Genomic DNA, 22,917 nt, shown 5'->3' on the forward strand with positions numbered 1-22,917 from the left:
GGGGGGGGGTCCGGTCATGGGGCCTGAACTCGGCCTGGGCGCTGTCCCTCAGCTCTTCAGCTCAAGGCTAGCACTCTACCACTGGAGCCACAGCGCCACTTCCAGCTTTTTCTGTTTATGTGGTGCTGAAGAATCGAACCCAGGGCCTCATGCTTGTAAGGCAAGCACTCTACCGCTGAGCTACCTTCCCAGCCCCTTCGAGAGCTTTTTTAATATATAAAGGCCACACAATTGAGCTTTGTTGAAGCATTTGGTAAACTCCCTGCTCCCTCTACAAAAACAAAAAATGAGGAAAGGCCCAGTTGGCCATTTATCCCAACAGAAACCAGCACTTTTTCCCTCCCTCCTTGGTTCTGGGGCTTCCACTCTAGGCCTGTGCACTGTCCCAGAGCTTTTGCTCAAGGCTAGCACTCTACCACTTGAGCCACTTCCAGCTTTTTCTGTGATTAATTGGAGAAGAGTTTCACAGAAGCTGGGTATTGATGGCTCACACCTGTAATCCTAGTTGCTCAGGAGTCTGAGATCTGAGGATCACAGTGTAAAGCCAGCCTGAATAGAAAAGGTTATGAGACTCTTCCTCCAATAAACTTCTCTAAAAGCCAGAAGTGGTGTAGCTCACGTGTTAAAGTGCTAGCCTGGATCCCAGAGAAGCTCAGGGACAGTGCCAAGGCCCTAAGGTCAAGCCCCAGGATTTTCCTGCCTGGGCTGGCTTTGAACTGTGATCCTCAGATCTCTAATCCGAGCAGTTAGTATTACAGGTGTGAGCCACGGGCACCTGGCTAGAAGCCAGCACTTGGGAACTACAGGTCTCCTCAGCACTTGGAAATGAAGCACTTGATGGCGAAGGGCGGGACACGCTGCTTGCTGCATCCTCAACACCAGCTGCAAGTTCACGTGTGAAGCTGGGGCTGCAACAGCTCGGCTGCTGTCTGGCAAGACAGGGAGAGGTGGGCCTGCTTCTGGTTGGGGGCTTGAGAAGCAGATTGGGGAGGAACACATAGCCACATGACCATGCTCCAAGCCTGGCAGTGTGGTTTTGTATAAAAATGAGCACAGGGAAGGAAGGCCGTGTACACAGCATAGGAAGGAAACCTCATGCAGACCAAAACTTAAGAGGCTGGAAGTGGTGCTGTGGCTCAAGTAGAGCGCTAGCCTTGAGCTGAAGAGCTGAGGGACAGCGCCCAGGCCCAGAGTTCAGGCCCCATGACACACACACACACACATACAGGCTTTTAAAGGTTCAAGTAAGGGGGGCAGGACATTCCTGGGTACAGGGGTGGGTCATGAAGGTGTCAACCTGACACCAGAGAAGGGTTAATTCAGGGGTGACAGAGATTGAGCCACACACAGGCACATCCAGGGATGCGAGGCTAAGAGGAGCTAGGAAAGGCAAAAAAAAAAAAGGCACGCCAACTGCTGGGCACTGATGGCTCACGCCTGTAATCCCAGCTACTTGGGAGGTGAGATCCAAGGATCGTGGTTCAAAGCCAGCCTGGGCAGGGAAGTCCATGAAACTCCTCTCTCCAATTAATGTCTAAAAAGCTGGAAGTGAATTGTGTCTCATGCTGTAGAGTGCCAGCCTAAAGCAAAGAAAAAAAAGCTCAGGGGCAGCACCCAGGCCCTGAGTTCAAGGATTGGCATGTTTAAAAAAAATCAGTGTCAGCTGGTTGTTTAAACACAAGCAGGGGTTTGTCAAAGGCAGTGGTGCTGGTGGCAGGAGGAGCTGCAGAGGACTAGCCGTTCCTGGGTGTGCCTGCCCCCACCAAGGGGCCATCTTGTTAGCAAGGTTCTTACCCAACAGACTGGTGAGGACCGCCCCCTACCTTTGTAGCTTCCGGCCTCCACTTTGTTAGGGTTTGGCCTGAGTGACTCTATGTTGATGCTCGTAACTATCACATAAGGAAAGGCAAAGCCACACAAGGATTGAGAAAATCCTGTTTTAATGTTTGGTCCTCATCTTCTGCCCACTCTGCCTCATGATTGCAAGGACAAAGTCCGCGGCTGGAGGGAAGAAGAGCAGCAGCCCGGCCTGGCTCTGCTTAAGTCTGGGGAGCACGGTGAGGAGACCCTCCTCTGTCCCCAACATAGTGTCCCAACTGGGTGGCCGTGCCTAGGAGCTGCAGCGGCCCTCGGGGCTGGAGACCGGAGCCTCTGGGGAACGCCGATTCTGGCGGCTCTCGAGAAGGCCCAGCTAGCCCATAGGCCAGGGCAGCGCCAACATCCGCGGGCCAGCGGCTCACCCAACACCGCCACTGCGTGGGAAGAACGGCGGGACACTGCAATCACTGTACTGAGTGGGCAAATGAGCCCTACACAGACACAGGAGACGGGTGTGACGGCACCCCTGCAGCGGAGGCGGGAGTCTAGCCAGTGAGACACTGACTCAGAAAACAGTGACGACCACAAAAAAAATCCCACAGGAGGTTCTGGACAGCCTCGAGTGCAGTGGAGTCTGATCAGAATCTCCAGCGTCATCTGGGTGGCGGCATGGCCATTTGTCCCTTCTTGCTGTGCTTGCAAGAGGGCCAAGGGAGCCTGGTGAGCGCAGGAGGTTTGGGCATCACTGCTCCAGCTCGCCAGCGAGACCCTGCGAAGGCAACAAGCGGGTAAGGGTACGCCCGGCACGCACCACCCCGGCCGTGCCAGGAACACCTCAGACAGGGGAGGGAGGAGCTTCCGGACTTCCCACCAGAGAGGATTCGCATTGGTCCTGGGATAGGAGTCCCACAGGGTGGAACAGTGGTGAATGGAGAGATGACCACATCCACCATCGTAACTGCCTCACTAACAAAATCCAGCAGCGAAGTGGATGCCAGAGGCAGTGTGAAACGGCCCGGGGAGATGGCGAGCAGGTGATGGACAGGGTGCTGGATGCCAGCGCTGGTAGAAGGGCTTTGCCTGAGGGGGGCAGGCCTGCTCCACTGGGCTGAGTGACGGGCAAGGTGCTCCAACCGCCGGCCTGCAGGGCACAGCAAGCCTACCTGCTCGTAGTCTTCCACATACTTGTACTTCTTCTCCCGGTAGTAGAACCTCTTCTTCATGCAGTAGAGCACTATGACGTCACACAGCACCGTCGCCTGAAGGAAGTGCAGCAAGCACAGCGTGAGCCAGGAGCCAGAGAGCTTTTTTTTTTTGAGGGGGGTGGGGGTCAGTCGTGGGGCTTGAACTCAGGGCCCAGGCACCGTCCCTCAGCTCTTTAGTTCAAGGTGAGCACTCTACCACTTGAGCCACAATGCCACTTCCAGTTTTCTGGTGGTTCATTGGAGATAAGAGCTTTGAACCGCGATCCTCAGATCTCAGCCTCCTGGGTAATCAGGATTACAAGCATGAGCCACCAGGGCCTGACCCAGAGTGCTTTTATGTATGCTCCCTTCCCTGAATACTCCCTCTTGGAGAAGGGGATCAAAGCAGAGAAGCCTGGGGGTGATCTGGTCTGGAAATGAGCCTGGGGTCCCGGGGGATCAGGTGCCAATCCAGGGTCGCGTCTCACTGGCCCGAGGGAGGCCCAGGACTCACCACCCCCAGGAGCGCCAGGCCTGAGCCAATGTTGATCATGGTTGGGATGATGTCAAACTTCCCAGCCTGCACAGGAAAGAGGAGGGGAGAACTGTTTATGATGGGAAGAGAAGAGCAGCAAAAAGATAGGGGTGGGGGGGAGACCCCCTGTTCCCGCTGGATCCAAACTGAGGCAGATGGGGGTGAGCAGCGAGGCTACCTTGCCAAACACAATGATGTCGAAGCGGATGCCGTATGCCTTGATGAGCGTGCGCTGCTCGTTGCCAGCAAGGTCCCTGTAGTACTTGGCGAACCTGGGGGCGAAGGGCTGTGTCTGCGGGCGGGGCTCGGGCCGGAGCAGATGCCTGTCCTGTCAGCTGGGCCAGTGCGGCACTCACAGTGGGCCCCAAGCCTGAACCTCAGGCCTCCCCCTCTGCTGAGGTGGGCTGGGCCCCAGGAAGACACCAGGACCCCATGGCTGGAGGGGTAAGGGACACCCCCTCTTTATTGTCTCCTCCTACAAGATGGCCTATGCCTGAACCTCTTACTGAGAGTGAGCCACTTGCCTCTCCCTAGGGGACCCAGGGAGGATGTGGCCAGCCAGCAGTCACCGAGACAGCATTCTACATGGAAGACCCAGCCATTCCAAGGGCCTTGCAGCACTGCCTGTGGCCTAGGCCTCTGTTGAATGGTCACTGTCTGCTGTTTTGTCTTCTATATGGGCTCCCTTGTGGCTTGTTCACTCACTGTAGAATTCAGTTGTTTTTGATGTGCTTACACGCATGCGCAACTGGTGGGCCTTAGCATATTTTCATCACCTCCAAAGGAAAGCCTCATTTCCTCTGGCTCCCTCTACCACCCTCCCCCAGCCCTGAACCTGCAGCCTACACCTTCCCTGCCATGGTCCCGCCATCTTCCTCTGGCCTCTACCCATTTCTCTAGGGTTCCAACCTGAGCCTGAGGTTTCCACAGCTGTGTCCACAAGAACCATGAGAAGGCAGAGATGGAGCAACGCAAGTCTAACTCCTCAGAGAACTTCGTTCAAATACCGGCCATACTATCAGCAAAGCAGGGATGATTTCTACCACACACTTGATTCCACATGTTGCCACTAGGGGGAGCCAGGGGCAAGGCAAAAGTGTGCCGACCCCCCTCGGGTATCTCCTAGGATCTATACTTAACCAGCAGATGTGAAAGATGCCATCAAGGGCAAGTGATGTGCCACAGAGCTACCACTGCAGCTACGGATTTTGATGCCTAGGAAAGGGCATATCTCCTGGCCCTTATCAGATTCCCAGCTGCACTGGACAGAACAGCATGTGTGCACACATGTGGAAACAGGGTCTTTGCTGATATGATTAGTTGAGGACATTGCGCTATTAAGGCAGGCCCTATATCTAACGACTGAGATCCTAAGAAGAGAGGAAGGAAGGAGGCCTGGTGACCACACTGGCAGAGTGACACGCCTAGAGGTTAGAGATTGCTGGGAGCTGCCAGAAATCGGAAGAGTCAAGGAAGGATCCTGCCCTAGAGCTTTTGGGAGGAACACTGTCCCACAGAATCTTGTACTTTGGACTTCCAGCCTGGTGAGAGAATACAATCCTGAGGTTCCAAGCTTTGCAGAGGTACTGCATTTCTAGTGGGAAAATATGAGCACAGGCTGTTTTGTTTTTGAGATAGAGTCTCACTGTGTAGCCCAGGCTGTCCTGGAACTCAGGCTCTTCCTGCCTCAGCCTTCCAAGTGCCCGGATTGCAGACAGGTACCACCATACCAGGTTGCACACCAGCCTTTCATGAACCTAAATTCTGTGTCGCCTGCACACTGTGGATCTGAGAAACCAATTTGTGCCTCATGGGATCAATGGCCCGTCCTGGGGGTGCTGTATGAGTGCTGGCCTTTGGGGGGAATGGACACCCCCTTGACTGGGAGCCCGACCCAGCCTCTGTCATTCCCTCACTTAGTTACAAGAGGGCCTAAGTTCATGTCTACCTGAAATTGTAGCCAGGGGACACGTTGTGCTCCACATCGCGGGTGTCGAGGCGCCGGAAGGAGTACCTGGGCAGGCAGAGGGAGGCGGCTCTGTCCAGGTTGCAGTTCCACTTGATCTGGATGCCCATGATCCCCCCCTGTGGGAGGCAGTGGAGACAGCCACACCGGGCTTTCGTCAGAGCCTGCTCTGCTCTGAGGTATGTCCAGAATCGTGTGAAAAAAAGCCAGGCCTGTACCTACCTCCTCCGCCATGTCCTGGAAGCTGTGCCCTGCGTCCTCCACTATTTTGCCAAGACGGAATATGGGGCAGAAGGGATCCGTCTGGGCGTCATAAATGCACGATTTGAGGTAGGAGGTGGTGATGTTGGGAAGGATATTCCTCCTAAACCCAGGAAGAAGAAAATCAGAGTGAGGAAAACCTCAGAGGAGAGCTGTAAGGAGTTGGGTGCTGGTGGCTCACGCCTGTAATCCCAGCTACCCATTAGGCTGAGATCTGAGGATAAAGGTTACAAGCCAGGCAGAAAAATCCATGAAACAAGATCTTATCTCCAATAACCACCAAAAAACTAGAAGTGAATCTATGGCTTAAGTAGTAGAGCACCAGCCTTAAGCAAAAAAGCTTAGGGACAGCACCCAGTCTCTGAGTTCAAGCCCCAGTACTGAAACACACACACATTTCCCCGCCCCTCCCCCCCACACACACACAAAGAAGAAAGCCAGAAGCTTCTCCAAGACACAGACTACCACAGCCAAGGAACACTCACTTGCTAAAGTTGAACTTCGGATACCAAATGTTGTTCTTCACCAAGAGTGTGAAGTTCTCTGCACCCTTTAAAAAAGCAGGCCTGCAAAAACAAATGTGTATGATATTGTCACTAATGTACATATATCTACTTATCATGTACATACATGTATTCTATTTTATAAGAAGGTAGCATTTCTTTTATGTTGTTCGTAGGGCTTGAACTCGGCCTGGACACTGTCCCTGAGGTCTTCAGCTCAAGGCGAGCACTCTACCACTTGAGCCATAGCACCACTTCTGGTTTTCTGGTGGTTTATTAGAGATAAGAGTCTCACAGATTTTCCTGTCCGGGCTGGCTTTGAACTGGGTTCTTCAGATCTCAGCCTCCTGAGTAGCTAGGATTACACCAGCACTCAGCAGAAGGTAGCATTTCTAAAACATAAGCTTTGCAATGTCACTTTGTCAAGAAGGAAGGGTAGAGGTATTTTTGGCACCTCCTTTCTTCTGCATAAATATTAGGTCAGGAGCAGAGAGTAGATCAGCCTGCCCGGCTGTTCCTCTCAAAGGGCCGGGCCTTCTTGCCCATGGCAGTGAGCAGTGGGAACTCCGAAGCCGTGCAGAGGAGGGCGCTGACTTGCGCCCGCAAGACTTCAGCCTTGCTCACTGCAGGTGCTGTCTGACCGATCTGGTTTGACAAGTCAAAGCAAAGGTGGCTTTGCCTGCATCCGGGTCTCAGTGGCAAAGTACACATAGCATTTGCCAGCTGGCAGGCAAGCTGCCCCATGTCACAGGTGCCACATCAGCTCCCGGCAGACAGGACGGCTGAACTGGTCCACAAGGTGGATTTTTCCCTGTGAGAGAACCTGGCGTTCAGAGTGACGTCACTGGTCTGCCCCAGGAGCAAGGCCAGGAGAGGGCCACGCAGCGAGATGATGAGAGGTGACGGCTTGGGCCGGGCAGAGGCCCAGAGCCAAGGCCCCACGCCCTCCTAGAGAGGGCAGGGCTACCGCAGGGGCCTTCAGGCCTGCCATTTTGTCAAGTTTCTGGTGTACTTCAGCAGCTCTGTTCCCAGGGTACACCCCATGCGCACCCCTTTTATTTTCTATTTATTTTTTGGGGGGGGGGTCCGGTCATGGGGCCTGAACTCTGGGCCTGGGCGCTGTCCCTCAGCTCTTCAGCTCAAGACGAGCGCTCTACCACTTGAGCCACAGCGCCACTTCTGGCTTTTTTTCTTTTTGCTTATGTGGTGCTGGGGAATCAAACCCAGGGCCTCATGCACGCAAGGCAAGCGCTCTACCACTGAGCCACCTTCCCAGTCCCACGCACCTCTTTTAAGACCAGATTTGTTGTTTCTAATCCACATGTCATAAAATGAGCCATGTAGAAACCAACCAGTTCTGTGGCATTTGATGAGTTCGTCTGCAGTGAGGCGCAATTGACACCTCTAATTCCCCCAGAAGAAACTGCAAGTGGGGCACACAGTCCCCCACGGGCCCAGGCTGGCCTCCAACTCACGGGCTTCCTGATCAGCTTCCAGGCCCCAGGTCCAAGGGAGGCTGAGGCCGGAAGACTGTGGTTCTAGGCCAGCCAGAATTACACAGTCAGCACTGTCACCTCCCCCGAGGCTGGGAACAAGGTCAGGCAGCCCCGCAAGTCCGGGCTGGGCCTCACCGGGGCACACGTGTGTCGTCCTCTACAGGGCACCAGGCCGCCACCTCACAGGTCTTCACGGACACGTTGAATGGCACGCATCTGCCAGTCTCCACTCCTGTGGGGGGCAGGGGAATGGCTCCATGTGTCTGGGGGTCTCCATGTCCTCCCTTTGTGGGGTGGAATGAGAACCCTGTTTCCACCCCAAACCCCTGGGGGACCAATTTGGAGCAAGTTCAATGCTGGGGCGACAGAACTGGCACACAAATGCCACCTGAGTGCTGGCCACGCTGCCAGCAGGGCCAACGTGATAGCCAGTGACAGAACGGGACAGGCACATGGCATGGCTGGCTTCTGGGGCCCCCACAGCACAGGTCCCCAACAGGGCCTGGTGTCCCAGGTACATTAGCCTCACCCGGGGCTATGGCTATTTTTTTTTAATGTCAGGGATGGAACCTAGAACCTCACCCACGCCTGCGCTCTGCTACAGCGCAACATCCCCCAAATTACTGTGGGCGGGGGGGGGGGGGGGGGCGGGGAGGCTCTTTATGCTAGCAATTTCCACAGAGATTCTCCTGGGGCAGCGGCTTTCTGGGAGCCACTGTGGGGCAAGGAGGGAGGCGGGACTGGGGGGAGGGCATCAGCGTCCCCGGAACTCGGCCCCGCTCACTCCTACCATTGCTGTGGGTGCCCGCAGAGCCGGCTCTGCAGTCGGTGTCCGAATCACACAAGGTGGTCTTATCAGGGATCTGGAGGGAGAATGGGTGGGAACACGATCTGTGTGGTCCAGCTGGCCATGTGGACCGTGGTGGGCCTGAGGTGCTTTGCCAAAAAGCCACCTACTTCGGGACAGGTGCTCTGGGTCTGGTTTGTGGTGATGATCATATTGGTCATGACAAACAGAGAGTCTTCCTCCTGTAGAGAGAACAGAGAGCACTACCCAGTTACCTGCTTGTTAACCAGCAAAAAGCCAAGGCCGGGATATGGTTCAAGTGGCACAGGGCCAGTCCTGAGCAGAAAAAGCTGAGAGCACCACACGGCCCCACAAAAAAAATCTGGAAACTCCCAGCAGTTGATGCTCCTAAGACAAACAGAGCCAGCTTGGGAGCCACAGTGGAGATCAGGTGACTAGACACACCCACCCCTAGTCTGACAAGGTGGAAGCTTCTAGGCATTTGTTCTAGGTAAAGAAAGGCCTAGAACAAATGTTGTCAGGGACAGGCAATGGCTCTGGTGGGAAGGTGGGAGGGCCGTCACTCACGGGCCCACGCCTCTTCGCTGGTATCTGGGAGTCTGCTCCTAAGCCTCTCAAGACGTGGTCTCTTTCATTTCAAATGTAGGGAGCCAAGTAGATGCACTGATCGCACCCCACACAGAGAGGCACAGAGAAACGAGCCGGCGGAGAGCCGCAGGTGGTGACCACACTGCCCATCTGGGAGGTGGAAGGCAGGGCCGTGGGGCAGCCAGCCTCCAACCTTCCCCGGCTTCCACAGCCCCCCAGCAGACCGGGACGGAGCTGGCTTTTCAGAAAGCCCAGACGAGCCTGCCAGCAAGGCCACCGGCCAATCTCCTGATCCATTCGACCTAGAAGCTTCTCTGTGGGTCCCTCACGTGAGGAGACTGGGGCTGGTGAGTACACTCAGAGCGCGTGGACACCTTGCCTGCCTTCTCCCGGCTCTGAGCCAGGAGCTGGCAGCCGCCCTGGTCACTGCTGCCCTCTGGAGGGGCATATCACGTTAGGCCATGTGTCAGTGTTTAATTTGTAACTGTGGGCTGGGGATACAGTACTGGGGTGCTTGCCTAGAAGGTGCAAGGCCCTGGCTTCCATCCCCAACACACACACACACACACACACACACACACACACACACACACACATACACACACACTCCCCCCAAAACAAAAACTACCTCAGGATATTAACTTGCAACCTTCTCCATCCCTTTAATAAAGGGATTCTACACTGTTTTCTCTGGGTCTGGTCCTAGGCTGGCATTGCTGTTGAACTTGTTTCATTCTCTGACAGGATTTGCTGTATGGGTGTATGATAATAATACAAATACAAAATGTGGGAAGGTGCTATTTCTCCCTAATTTTTCCCCCCTAGGATTTAAGACATTTTCTTACTTTGCTTTCAGGGTTTAAGACAAGCAATGATGTCCTTATTAAAAAAAAAAAAAAAAAAAACAAGGAGCCAGTAAGTCACGCCTATAATCCTAGCTACTCAGGAGGCTGAGATCTGAGGATCACAGTTCAAAGTCTGCCTAGGCAGGAAAGTCTATGAGACTCTTGATCTCCAATTAACCACCAGAAAACTGGAAGTAGAGCCGAGGCTCAAAGTGGTAGAGCACTAGCCTTAAGCAGAAAAGCTCAGGGACAGCACCCAGGCTCAGAGTTTTAGCCCCACAACCAATAACACAAACAAACCAAAAATCATGGTCTCAGGCTAAAAGCACCTAGTTTTCAAGCTGCCTGCTGGACTGGAAGCCCCAAACCATCAACCTGGGCATCAGACATGTTAGAGCTTCACGTGTACATTCAGTAAAGAACATGCACACCAGCGGTGGCAGGGAGGTACCTGAGGGGGGATCACATAGTCAGCCACATCCCAAATCCGGAAGCCGAGGTTCGAAGAGTTGGTCACAGCCACTCCTTTGGCCTTGGTAGTAACTGAGCTGACCACAGAGTCCATTTCCTGGTAGCCCTTTTCCCATACAAACACCCACCTATAAAAGAAAACAGTGCCATTAGGATTCAGAGACTCTGAACTGATGCCAGGAGCCTCTGTAGCCAGAGAGGCTGGAAGAAGGAAGTTTACTAATTATGTGACTTTGCAAAGTGGCTTTGCTTCTAGAGACCACATTTCCCCTTCTACAACCAGGGACTTGTAGTGTAAAGCCAGCAGGGCAGGAAAGCCCCATGAGATTCTTATGTCCAATGAGCTACCAGAAAACTGGAAGTAGCCCTGTGGCTCAAAGTGGTAAAGCACTAGCCTTAAGCAAAGAAAAAATAATAAAAACAACCCACTGGGAACAGCATCTAAGCCCTGAGAGTTCATGCCCCAGGACTGCACACAGCAGTCAGAACACAGGAGATAAATTCATAAATTCTCAATAAATGTTATCTTGTGTGTTCGTGTGTGTGTGTGTGTGTGTGTGTGTGTGTGTGTGTGTGCGCGTGCGCGCGCGTACACACACATACACACACAAGGGTATTAGGACTTGAACTCAGAGCTCTGCACTCTCCTTAGCTTTTCATTCAAGCTGTCACTCTAACACGTGAGCCACAGCTCCACCTCCAACTTTTTACTCATTACTTAGAGATAAGAATCTCTGGTTAAGCTGAACACCAGTGGCTCAGGACTGTAATCCTAGCTACTCAGGAGGCTGAGATCTGAGGATTACGGTTCAAAGCCAGCCTGGGTAGGAAACTCTATGAGACTCTTATCTCCAATAAACCACTAGAAAACCGGAAGTGGTACTGTGGCTCAAATGCTAGGGCGCTCGCCTTGAGCTGAAGAGCTGAAGGACAGCATCCATGCCCAGAGTTCAAGCCCCACGATCAACCAAAAAAAAAAAATCTCTGGTTGTCTGGTTGTGTGGGGTGGGGGGACAGGTATGTTGGAGGGGGAGGGAAAAACTAGGAGAAAAACAAAGGGAGTGGTGACACTGTTCAAAAAGAAATGTACTTATTACCTGACTTCTGTAACTGTAACTCTGTATCTCCTCTCCAATAACAATTTAAAAATGTTAAAAAAAAAAAAAAAGGGGGGGGGGCTGGGAAGGTGGCTCAGTGGTAGAGCGCTTGCCTTGCATGCCTGAGGCCATGGGTTCCATTCCTCAGCACCACATAAGCAAAAAGAAAAAAGCCGGAAGTGGCCCTGTGGCTCAAGTGGTAGAGCGCTAGCCTTGAGCTGAAGAGCTGAGGGACAGCGCCCAGGCCCAGAGTTCAGGCCCCATGACCAGACCAAAAAAAAAATTTTTTTTTAAATGTCAAAAAATTTTTTTTAATGAAACTCTGGGATTTGTCTGCCTGGGCTGGCTTCAACCCACAATCGTCAGATCTCTGCCTCCTGAATAGTTAGGATTACAGGCATGAGCCACAGTCTTAAAGCACTTTCTACAGTGTCTTATTTTTTCCCCCAGGAATTCAGCTTCCTGTATGCTCCTCTCTTCTGTTTTTTTTTTTTGGTCGGTCGTGGGGCTTGAACTCTGGGCCTGGGCGCTGTCCCTCAGCTCTTCAGCTCAAGGCGAGCACTCTACCACTTGAGCTATAGCGCCACTTCCGGTTTTGTGGTGGTTTATTGGAGATAGGAGTCTCTTGTTCTCTCCTGCCCGGGCTGGCTTTGAACCGCGATCCTCAGATCTCAGCCTCCTGAGTAGCTAGGATTACAGGCGTGAGCCACCAGCGCCCGGCTGCTCCTCTCTTCTGAAGAGCAGGTGTTAGTACTGGTGAGGATGCCTGGGAGGCTCAAGGTGTTGGCGCAGAGGCTAGGACATGCGAGCACAGACTGGAGCCATGTCTCACAGCTCAGCTCCCGACTCATGAGCCCTAATCTTGGGCCAAGTGGCTCAACTGACCTGGGCCTCTGTTTTTCCCATCTGAGAGATGGCAATAAGACAGACGCTTGAGGATTGTTGGGAGGTTAAATGAGGTAATGTGTGCCAAATGTTTAGAACAACGTTTGTACAGTACAGCAATCAGAATCCTTCCCCGGTTGAGCTGCTGTGCACCAGGTACCAGAGGCTATTACACAGTTGTTTCTAAAGGTAAGAAAATGCAGGAGATGTGGCTCAAATAGCAGAGCACCAGCCATGAATGCAAAGAAGTCAAGCGAGAGTTATGGTCCTGAGGCTCAAGGTCCACTACTGGCACATGTACAAAAAAAAAAAAAAATCTCGTAAGGCATAGATGCTAAGAGCAGCAATTCACTGGCTTGGGTTACTCATTTGTGCGCTGTTGGCTCTCAGCAGTCCCTGGAGTCCCTGCTGGGCCTCGGCTTGGGCCTTTTCCTTGATGAGCTCTTCTTCTGGACTTCTAAGAATGCATCTGCGGGAGTTTCCATCTTCCAGTTGGACACAGAGACCCTTAGCACAGGAAGGCCACTATTGTTTTACCACCAAATACTGGGAGTTGCTAAATTAGAGACAGTTTCACAATCATCACTATCATGTGATTAGCTATTTCATTATCATGTGACTAACAGGATTTGATAACTGGAAATCTAGAAGGTCTGTCTTGGAGAAAGGGTTGCTCTATGGGAGAATAGACCACAACTCTGCTAAGTTTCATTAGATCAGAAAGTTAAGAAAGCACACACACACACACACACACACACACACACACAATCCCTTGGGTCTAGAAAGCTATCAGTGCGAAGCATTACTGCTTTTCAAAATCCTTACTCCTCTAAATCCAGTGTGCACCTTACAGTTCCAGTTCCGAAGCATTTCAATCTGGAGTATTAGAGTTCAATAGGTACTTGTGCCTACCGTTATCCTAATGTCCAACACAGCTAGGGATACTTTCTGCAGCCCAGACTTTTCCAGGTGGATGTGAATTAATCCTCTCATGAGAACAAAAGCCAAGAAGAGTTCAGCCCTGTGCCTGTGGCTCACCCCTGTAATTCTAGCTACTCAGGAGGATGAAATCTGAGGATCGTGGTTCAAAGCCAGCCTGGGTAGGAAAGTCCATGACTCTTATCCAATTAACCACCAGAAAACTGGAAGTGGCATTGTGGCTCAAGTGGTAGAGCACTCTTCTCCTTGAGCTGAAGAGCTTAGGGACAGTGCCCAGGCCCAGAGTTCAATCCCCATGACTGACCAAAAAACAAACAAAACAAATCAAAAACAAAACGCCTGGGCAGGAAGGTTTATGAGACTCTGATCTCCAATTAATTGCCCAAAAGCTGGAAGTGGAACTGTGACTCCATGTGGTAGAGCACCAGCATACTCAGGCCTCGAGTTCAAGTCTCAGTACCAGCCACTCGCTGCTCCTCCCCTGCCTCCCCCCCCCCCAAAAAAAAAGGCAAGAGCTAAAGCTGTATGAGATTTGCTGTCAATGCTTATGTTCCTCCAGGAACGAGAGTTCATTTACCAGCTGAGTCTTTATTTGGAGGGCGCATCACCATCTACAGCTGTGGAGTGGGGAACTACCAGAACACCGAGTTCCATCTTGGATAGAGGTCAGATGGGTATGATGTCAGCTCCATACCTGATGCTTGGCTGAACTGTTGGGTTCTGGAGTTCAAACCCAGGGTCTCAAGCACACAAGCACACTTTATCTCTCACTAGGTCCTCAGCCAAATGTCTCAAGTACTCTCAGCATGCAATGCAGCCGGGACAGACGTGAGCAGCCAGACCAGCTCCTTCCTGTGTATTCCCTTGGGGAGTGTGAGCAGATTCCAAGATCACCCCACCCCAAGATCAGGATCTATTAAACGGTTTCTGGATGAATTGTTCACGATCAATGTGTAAACCCCTAGGGGATGGGCTCCCCAATTCTGCTAACATCAGAACCACCCCAGGAGCTGACAGACTCAGGTCTGAGGCTGGGAGCCTGCGGTATTTTTCTGGTTCCCAAGTGGCTTCAGTGTGCAGTCAATGTGGGACCTTTCCCTCCCCACAGAAGCAGATACATCTCAACTCAGCAGCTTGCAGACACAGGAACACCTCAGGTGAACCTGAGATGAGGATCAACTGGCAAGGCCACTGTCCCTCCCTCTCCTGGGCGGCGCAGGTGGTTGCAGTGCATTCAAGGAACGTGGCGGAGGGAAGCCGAGGGCGCGGGTGTGCGGCGCCCACACCCCCAGCGGGAAGCAGAGGGAAGCAGCAGGCTAAAGCAGCCACTCCGCAAGTGAAGGGGCTCAGGCCACGTCTGCGAAGGGTGCCTTCGCTACCCTGGGCTATCTCAGAGGAAAGAACCGGCGTGGAATGCGAAGCCTGGGCCGTCAGATCGTCAGAAGAGCAAAGACGGACACCACAGCATGGCTGAGCCGGACAGGTGAGTGAGGTCGGCCTGGCCAGGCTTTCCTTAAAAACACCACGTGGGACAATGCGGCCGGCCTGACCCCAGGCCCCTGGACCACAAGCCCCCTGCAGGGCGAGTCACCAACCTGGAGCCGCCACCCACTGCACTACACGTGAGGCCCGGCCGCGGGGTCACACGGTGGCCCGGGCCTAGGAGCAGGTGCGCAGGCGCGGCCTTCCGAGCACACACCCCCCCCCCCAGCCGGGCCCGCCCCTCCCCGATGACGTCACCAGGTGCGCGGGTCCGGCCGTCCACGCACCCTGAGCCGAGCCCCCTCCCACGCTGACGTAGGGCCGGACGAGCAGGTGCGCAGGCGCGGCGGCCCGCGCGCCCCCTCCCCGCCTGCCCCCACCCCCATCCCCGCGCGCGGCCGCCTCACCCGATGACGTAGGCCAGGATGAGCAGCTGCACGGCGCGGTTCATGAGCCCTACTTTACGGCTGCGGATGAGCACGATGCGCGGCGTGTCGTACTCGAACAGGAAGCCCCGCAGCACGGCGCAGCAGCCCGCCATGGCCCCGCGCGCCGCTTCCCGCCGGGCCGCTGCCCCGTCGCCCCGCCGCCGCGCCGTCGCCGCCGGAGCCCCGCCCACCAGGCCCGGCCGCCCCGCCGCGCCGCCCCGGGGGAGGGCCCGGAAGGAGCTGCCGCGGCCTGGGGCCTCGTGACCCACCTCCGGAGCGCGGGCCTGGTGATGACCCCCCAAGGACTGAGGGGCACCCCCCCCCCCAGGGGCTCAGCAGACCTGAGGAAACCCGAGCCTCGCGAACCTCCCCCGCCAGACCCAAAACCTCAACGCGCCACCTTCGGGGTACCTCAGGTACCTCACCCACGCAAGCACCTTCGGGGTACCTCAGCCACGCGAGCACCTTCGGGGTACCTCACCCACAGGTGCACCTCCCGGGGTACCTCACCCACGCAAGCACCTTCGGGGTACCTCACCCACGCGAGCACCTCCCGGGGTACCTCACCCACGCGAGCACCTCCCGGGGTACCTCACCCACGCGAGCACCTCCCGGGGTACCTCAGCCACGCGAGCACCTCCCGGGGTACCTCACCCACGCGAGCACCATCCGGGGTACCTCACCCACGCGAGCATCTTCGGGGTACCTCACCCACGCGAGCACCTTCGGGGGTACCTCACCCACGCGAGCACCTTCGGGGTACCTCAGCCACGCGAGCACCTCCCGGGGTACCTCGCCCACAGGTGCACCTCCCGGGGTACCTCACCCACGCGAGCATCTTCGGGATACCTCACCCACGCGAGCATCTTCGGGGTACCTCACCCACGCGAGCACCATCCGGGGTACCTCACCCACGCGAGCATCTTCGGGGTACCTCACCCACGCGAGCACCTTCGGGGGTACCTCACCCATACGAACACCTTCTGGGGTACCTCACCCACATGAGCACCTTCGGGGGTACCTCACCCACGCGAGCACCATCCGGGGTACCTCACCCACGCGAGCATCTTCGGGGGTACCTCACCCACGCGAGCACCTTCGGGGGTACCTCACCCACGCGAGCACCGTCCGGGGTACCTCACCCACGCGAGCACCTCCCGGGGTACCTCACCCACGCAAGCACCTTCGGGGTACCTCATCCACATGAGCACCTTCGGGGTACCTCATCCACGCGAGCACCTTCGGGGGTACCTCACCCACGCGAGCACCTTCGGGGGTACCTCACCCATACGAACACCTTCTGGGGTACCTCACCCACATGAGCACCTTCCGGGGTACCTCATCCACACGAGCACCTTTTGGGGGTACCTCATCCACTTGAGCACCTTCGGGGGGTACCTCATCCACATGAGCACCTTCTGGGGGGTACCTCATCCACAAGAGTACCTTCTGGGGGTACATCATCCACACGAGCACCTTCCGGGGGTACTTCACCCACACATGCACCTTCGGGGGTACCTCACCCACGGGAGCACCTTGGGGGGGGGATACTTCGCAAACCGCAACACCGCAACACCGTGTTACCAAGGACTCTCCCTCATAATCACTTTTAATCTGTAGACCACTTCCAAACAATATACCACAGTTTCCCGGATGACTCTCATCTGGATAGTTTTTTATTCTTTTAGTGCTATTTAGATTTTCACATTGAGCTCCAGCCTCTCACACACTAAGCAGGTGCTCACCACTATGCTACACCCCACCCCTGACCAGATCTTAATCTGATCTACATATACATAAACTCATGTGTCCAGTGTACTGGTAGAGGGGCTCAGACTCTAGGCCTCAAGCTGTCACAGCCTGTGCTCTACCTCTTGAGCCACACCCCTAGATCAGCGTTTTTGCTTGTTAGGTGGAGATGGAGTTTCTCAGATTTCTCTCCCAGAGCTGTCTTCAGTCGTGATCCTCAGATCTCAGCCTCCTGAGTAGCCAGGATTACAGGCATGAGCACCAGCATCCAGAACATTGTACATTTTAAATGAACAAATTTTATGGCATGTGAATTATATTCCCATATTAAATAGTGTAAATAAGGCCTCACAAAGTAGGTACCAGAATGTAGGGGCCAAATCTCATGTTCTTCCTTACAGGGTAGCATCTTAGGCTCAGGCTCTCACAGAGCATGTTTAAAATGTTTATTTCAGATACAGTTCAAATAGTTTCTGTTATCTGGCTCTTTGTTCTCTGCAGGTGGCTAGAACTGAGTTGGGAGAGCAGTGATGCACTCAGAGAAGCCCAGAAGGAACGTCTGCAGAAACAAATATGAAACAGACCACAACAAGCTGCAGGGGTAAGGGATTCTATTCCTGGTTCACCTTGTCCTGGAGAGACACCCCTCCCAACCCCCCCCCCAACTATATATAAAACTGTATTTTAAAAATTTATTTTGTCAGTCATGGGGCTTGAACTCAAGGTCTGGGCACTCTCCCTGAGATCTTTTAACTCAAGGCTACCACACTACCACTTTGAGCCATAGCTCTACTTCCAGTTTTCTGGGTAAGAGTCTCACAGACTTTCCTGCATGGGCTGGCTTTGAACTGTGATCCTCAGATCTCAGCCTCCTGAGTAGCCAGGATTACAGGCATGAGCTACCAGCGCCTGGCACATTTACTTACTTATATTTGTGGTTAGGGTAAGTACATCTTGGGGCTTTTTGTGTGTACTGGGTAAATGCTTCACCACTGAGCTACATCAGCAGCCCTAAATGTCCTTTAAAACAAACAAACAATGAATTTAAGCTAGTAGCTTTCTGAAATTAGGAGATGACAAGTCACAGATATGCTGCTAAGATCCAGCAGATGAAGAATGTCATCAGTCATGTAGGCGATAAAACAAGCATTGGCATGAATGCAGAAAATTACAAGGGAGAGGCCCTGCCTTGAGCTAATACTAAGAACAGCAGTAAATAAACAATAGCTCCGACAAGAAGCACAGCCGAGAGCTTCCAGGGAGCCCCATGGGTCTGGGACCATTTAGTAAGAGACCAGGTGTGCCTTGGGGTGTCATTCAGCTATATAGCTGGGTGAGGCTGCCGTTTGTCTCAGTGGCCTTCAGCTACACAAAGCCAGAAAACAGAGATAATCATTTTTGTATCTTCAACAAAAAGATGTTGAAATATTTAGGCAGTTTAAGATATCATTTTTACTTACCTGGCACATACACCTGCAAAGCCTCCATGTATGATGTCAGAACACACGGATGTGGTAACTGTGTGTTTATGTAGACTCCCAGGAACAGATCCATCTCCTAAATGGAGAACAAGTTGGTAGCAAAAGCAGAGAACGTTTAAAAATCTCTTTCTTTCCCCATGACCTTCAAACTGAATCTGTCATGAAATAAAAATAAAATCCTTTCCCTTTTATTTATTTTCGTCAGTCATGGGATTTGAACTCAGGGCCTGGGCACTGTCTCTGTGCTCTTTTGCTCAAGACTAGTGCTCCACCACCTTGAGCCACAGCTCCACTTCTGGTTTTCTGGTGGTTCGTTGGAGGTAAGAGTCTCACAGACTGTCCTGCCTGGGCTGGCTTTGAACCCTGATCCTCAGATCTCAGCCTCCTGAGTAGCTAGGATTACAGGCATGAGCCACTGATGCCCAGCTCTGAATGAATATTTCAAGTCATTTTAAGCAACATTTTAAATTTAAAAATAACCTTAGTCACAGATGTCATATGTTTGACAAACTAAAAATAAAAAATACATCATTTTACATGATTTCATCCATATATATAAAAAAGTGCATGTCAGGAGGCATCTGCTGAGCATCATAAAGCTGCACCAATGCAACTTCAGGCAAAGGTGAACAAGAATTTGGTCAGCCTGGAACAGGCTGGAATATAGAGGGGCTAATCAGGGTGAAATGGTCATGCTCCCAGAAGCCTCAGAGGTATTCACTCTGAGCCAGGACACTGACAATAACACCCGAACACATACTCCCCCAACTCCCCCCACCGTCCCAGGACTCTACAAACTTCAAGCAAGATGGCAGCTAAGCATGGCTGAGTTACACTTGAACTAGATCTGCTAAGGAAAAGGGGCAAACAGCAGGGAGGCTTGTCCAGAAATGCCTTGAAAGCAGTTCTTACTGCTATCTCATCTTTCACAATTTCAGAAACCAAGTAACAAAGTATCTGCGGCCTGGCTTCTGTGAGGTTCATTATGAGAAGCCATGTTCTCCTCTTACCAACCCCACCCATTATTGGATTAGTAGCCAAGTGGGGACTTGCATGCCTTTGGCTCTAAAGGGCAGTGTCTTATTTGAAAACACCACAGGGTGATGCTTATTTTACAGTTGATTCAAAGGCCAGACTCATCAGTAGCTGATAAAAATGTTCTAGAAGTTTCCTTGCTTTCCCATTCCCCGAGCCTCCCTGCCTGCCCTCACAGTGGCTAAAGTGGTGGATATGATCAAAATGTATCATTATGTGTTTATGGAAAGAGATCCTCCTAGACCTGGCACAGTGAATATGTAGGAAAAATGTGAAAAAGGGGGCTGGAGGTATGGCTTAGCTTGTAGAGCGCCTGCCAGGAGCAAGTTCCAAGGTCAAGTCCCAGTCTCGGACCAAAAAAAGTGAAAAAAAGGTTGGTCACGGGCCTCCTCGGCCTCTAGAACTGCCAGTGTTTTCCTCACGCTTCGGCGTGTTCTCTCGGGGGTTTTTTGTTGTTGTTTTCCCCATGCTTCGGCGCATTCTCTTGGGTTTTTTTTTGTTTGTTTTTTAGTTCCCCTTCAGTGTAGCTGCTGAACAACAGTAGTTTTCTAAGTGGACGTTGGTCTTCTAACTTTGACGTTGGTCTGGTGCACGAGACACTGGGCACAGGCTCTGATAGCAAGAAGGGTGGTGAAGGGCAGTGCCTGTCCTCTCCCTTCCTTCCCTTTTTCTAATGTTTCCATTCCGTGATTTCCCCTCTCAGAGGAAAGTGAGTGGCACTGTGGAGTCACTTCCTTAGGGTCCAGAGTTGCCTGTTGTCCTGCCACAAGAACTCTTTGCAGTGTCATCTGCTAGCTCCCTCCCTGCCCTTCACCTCGTTGCTTAGTGCAGAACACCCTGTGCCTTCTGTTTGCCCAGAACTGCCATTTGGCTTAGGTTTGGGCCACAGTCTCTGAAGGCCTGCTTCCCTCAGCTCAGGGGGCTGGATTTATGCGGGATATGGCCCTATCTAAGTGACTGTCATTTCCATCAAAGTCCGTTTCATATGTGACTATTGGCTTAAATGCAGGTGGGCATTCTGGTGTAACTAGAATGGAAAAAAAAAGAAAGTACTCCTGAGACACATTATGTGTTGAAATAATTCTGTTCTTAGTCTGAATATAGCATTACAATGGAATACTGTGGGCTGGGTGCCGGTGGCTCGCAGTTGTAATCCTACTCAGGAGGCTGAGATCTGAGGGTCTCATTTTGAAGCGAGCCAGAAGAGGCAGGTGAACTGACATTGGAAGTGGAGGTATGGCCCTAAGTGGTAGAGCGCCAGTCTTGAGCACAAGAGCTTCCAGACTCCCTCTTCTCAAATGCTTTTTTGACTCTAATTTCATCCTGTCTCCTTCATTCTGACATTAACTCAGATCACTTCTTCTGAGCAGCCTCAGCCCTCCCTGCAGCCCCCAAGGCGCCACCTTCGCTTCTAGAACAGTCTGTCTCAGCTGTTTTGTTTTTTTTTTTAAGAACCAGTACATTCTATTTATTTTTTGAGGGGGGGTGGGTCCGGTCGTGGGGCCTGAACTCTGGGCCTGGGCGCTGTCCCTCAGCTCTTCAGCTCAAGGCCAACGCTCTACTGCTTGAGCCACAGCGCCACTTCCAGCTTTTTTCTTTCTGCTTATGTGGTGCTGAGGAATCGAACCCAGGGCTTCATGCATGCAAAGCAAGCGCTCTACCACTGAGCCACCTTCCCAGCCCCTCCATCTTTTTTGGGGGGGGTCCGGTCTTGAGGGCTGAACTCTGGGCCTGGGCACTGTCCCTCAGCTCTTCAGCTCAAGGCAAGCGCTCTACCACTGAGCCACCTTCCCAGCCCCTCACGTCCATCTTCTTACACCTCATGAGAGCAGCTGTTTACACCACTGACCTCCAGCAAGGGCCTTTATGATTATTGTTGAATGAATGGGAACATGAATGTGTTAGCTGTTATTTGGGAATCAATGAGAAGATTTAAATAAATGAATTGTGCATCAGTTCTCTTATTATCAAGCTAAGAATATCTACATTTTCAACCTAGAATTAGGGAGGTTTTGTCCAAAAATCATCCCCTTTTGAAAGACACAGGCAAGCCTATTATCAGTCTTACTTGAAGTCAGCTGGTCTGCCTTCCCACATGGATGGAGCCAGCCCTGTGAAGGCCATTACCATAATAGAAGAATTCATTTAGCTGTGAGAAAACAGATTTTGCAAAATGTGCCACTCATCGCCCACAGCAATGGCATTATTATAAGCATTAGACTTAAAAATAGGAACGTAAATCTGCCAAATGCAGGTAGCTCCTGCCTGTAATCCTAGCTATTCCAGAGGCTGAGTTCCAGGGCCAGAAATGGTTGCTAGAGTCTACCTAAATAACCAGCAGGAAGCAGGGCTGGAGTTAGGGCTCAACTTGTAAAGTGCCAGCCTAGCAAGCACAAGAGCCTGAGTTCAAATCCAAGTACTGCCCCCCAAAATGACAAAAATAATAATGCAGGTATGGTCTCTTGTTACTGGAGAAGTGTAGACCGACTTACACATTGGTAAGTGGTGCACGACCCTCTCCCCTGGAGCACCAGGGGCCAAAATGGAGCTGGAGATTATTTGTTATTCCCCAGTCTGATTCCACCATGAGCCCCAACAAGACCAGGGAAATACACAAGGGATCAAGCACCAAAATAAAGGCCCAAAGGCCACCAGAGGGGAAGCCTGGAGCCAACACCGCCCGGTGTTCCTGCGGCAAAAAATTCTGAAGACGATATGTCTCTGAAAAGGTGGCAAGAGGGGCTGGGATGGTGGCTCAGTGGTAGAGCTCTTGCCTTGCATGCATGAGGCCCTGGGTTCGATTCCTCAGCACCACAAGCAAAAAGAAAAAAAGCCGGAAGTGGCGCTGTGGCTCAAGTGGTAGAGCGCTAGCCTTGAGCTGAAGAGCTGAGGGACAGCACCCAAGCCCAGAGTTCAGGCCCCACGACCAGACCCCCCCCCCCCCAAAAAAAAAAAAAAGAAAAGGTAGTAAGAATGAAAATCCAACTGTTACCACGATTCCTGAGTTTAAAAGCAGATAAAATCCTGGGTCAAAAGACAGGTGTTTGGGATCTGTGCTTCTTGACACTGGTCTAGTAGAAAACTTTTGTCGGGATGATGTTGTTTTTAGACAGTATCAGAATGGCAAGCCCTGGCTGGAGCAACAGAGCACCTGCCCTGCGTTCCACCCCCAGGAACCCCCCAAAAAGGTCTCAGTGCGGATTTCTGCCCGGTGGTCTCTGGATTCTGTTCTTTTAAATTGCTGTCGTTTAGAAATGAACAGCCACAAGCAGTGACCACAAGAAAGCAATCCCGGCCCCGGCCGAGCCTGTTCTTTCCTGGTGTAGAAAGGCTGAGGGTTGAGGTG

At 52.6% G+C, this 22,917-nt stretch overlaps 1 protein-coding gene and 1 long non-coding RNA gene across 2 annotated transcripts; one reads left to right on the forward strand and one right to left on the reverse strand.

The window, feature by feature from the left end:
- Positions 1-1,923: 1,923 nt before the first annotated feature.
- Positions 1,924-15,459, reverse strand: P2rx4 (purinergic receptor P2X 4). Its single transcript, XM_042669051.1, has 12 exons — positions 15,286-15,459; positions 10,456-10,603; positions 8,721-8,792; positions 8,554-8,626; positions 7,899-7,995; positions 6,250-6,330; positions 5,726-5,867; positions 5,486-5,622; positions 3,716-3,809; positions 3,517-3,582; positions 2,982-3,077; positions 1,924-2,587 (listed from the first exon to the last, which is right to left on the reverse strand). The coding sequence occupies exons 1-12, from the start codon at positions 15,417-15,419 to the stop codon at positions 2,561-2,563; spliced, it is 1,167 nt and encodes a 388-aa protein (XP_042524985.1). The 5' UTR covers positions 15,420-15,459; the 3' UTR covers positions 1,924-2,560.
- On the forward strand, positions 9,278-14,283 carry LOC122098570. The gene is made up of 3 exons (XR_006145747.1): positions 9,278-9,506; positions 13,956-14,061; positions 14,171-14,283. It is a non-coding gene; the product is annotated as an uncharacterized LOC122098570 (long non-coding RNA).
- Positions 15,460-22,917: the final 7,458 nt, after the last annotated feature.

Source organism: Dipodomys spectabilis, unplaced genomic scaffold (genome assembly GCF_019054845.1).
Source record: "Dipodomys spectabilis isolate Male_0828 unplaced genomic scaffold, ASM1905484v1 ptg000480l, whole genome shotgun sequence".
NCBI lineage: Eukaryota > Metazoa > Chordata > Mammalia > Rodentia > Heteromyidae > Dipodomys > Dipodomys spectabilis.

Coding starts and splice junctions, on each gene's coding strand:
- P2rx4 (XM_042669051.1), bottom strand. CDS start 15,419: ATGGCGGGCTGCTGCGCCGTGCTGCGGGGCTTCCTGTTCGAGTACGAC. Junction 7,996..8,553: donor TGCGGGCACCCACAGCAATG/GTAGGAGTGAGC, acceptor TGCCCCCCACAG/GAGTGGAGACTGGCAGATGC. Junction 6,331..7,898: donor GACGACACACGTGTGCCCCG/GTGAGGCCCAGC, acceptor TTGTTTTTGCAG/GCCTGCTTTTTTAAAGGGTG.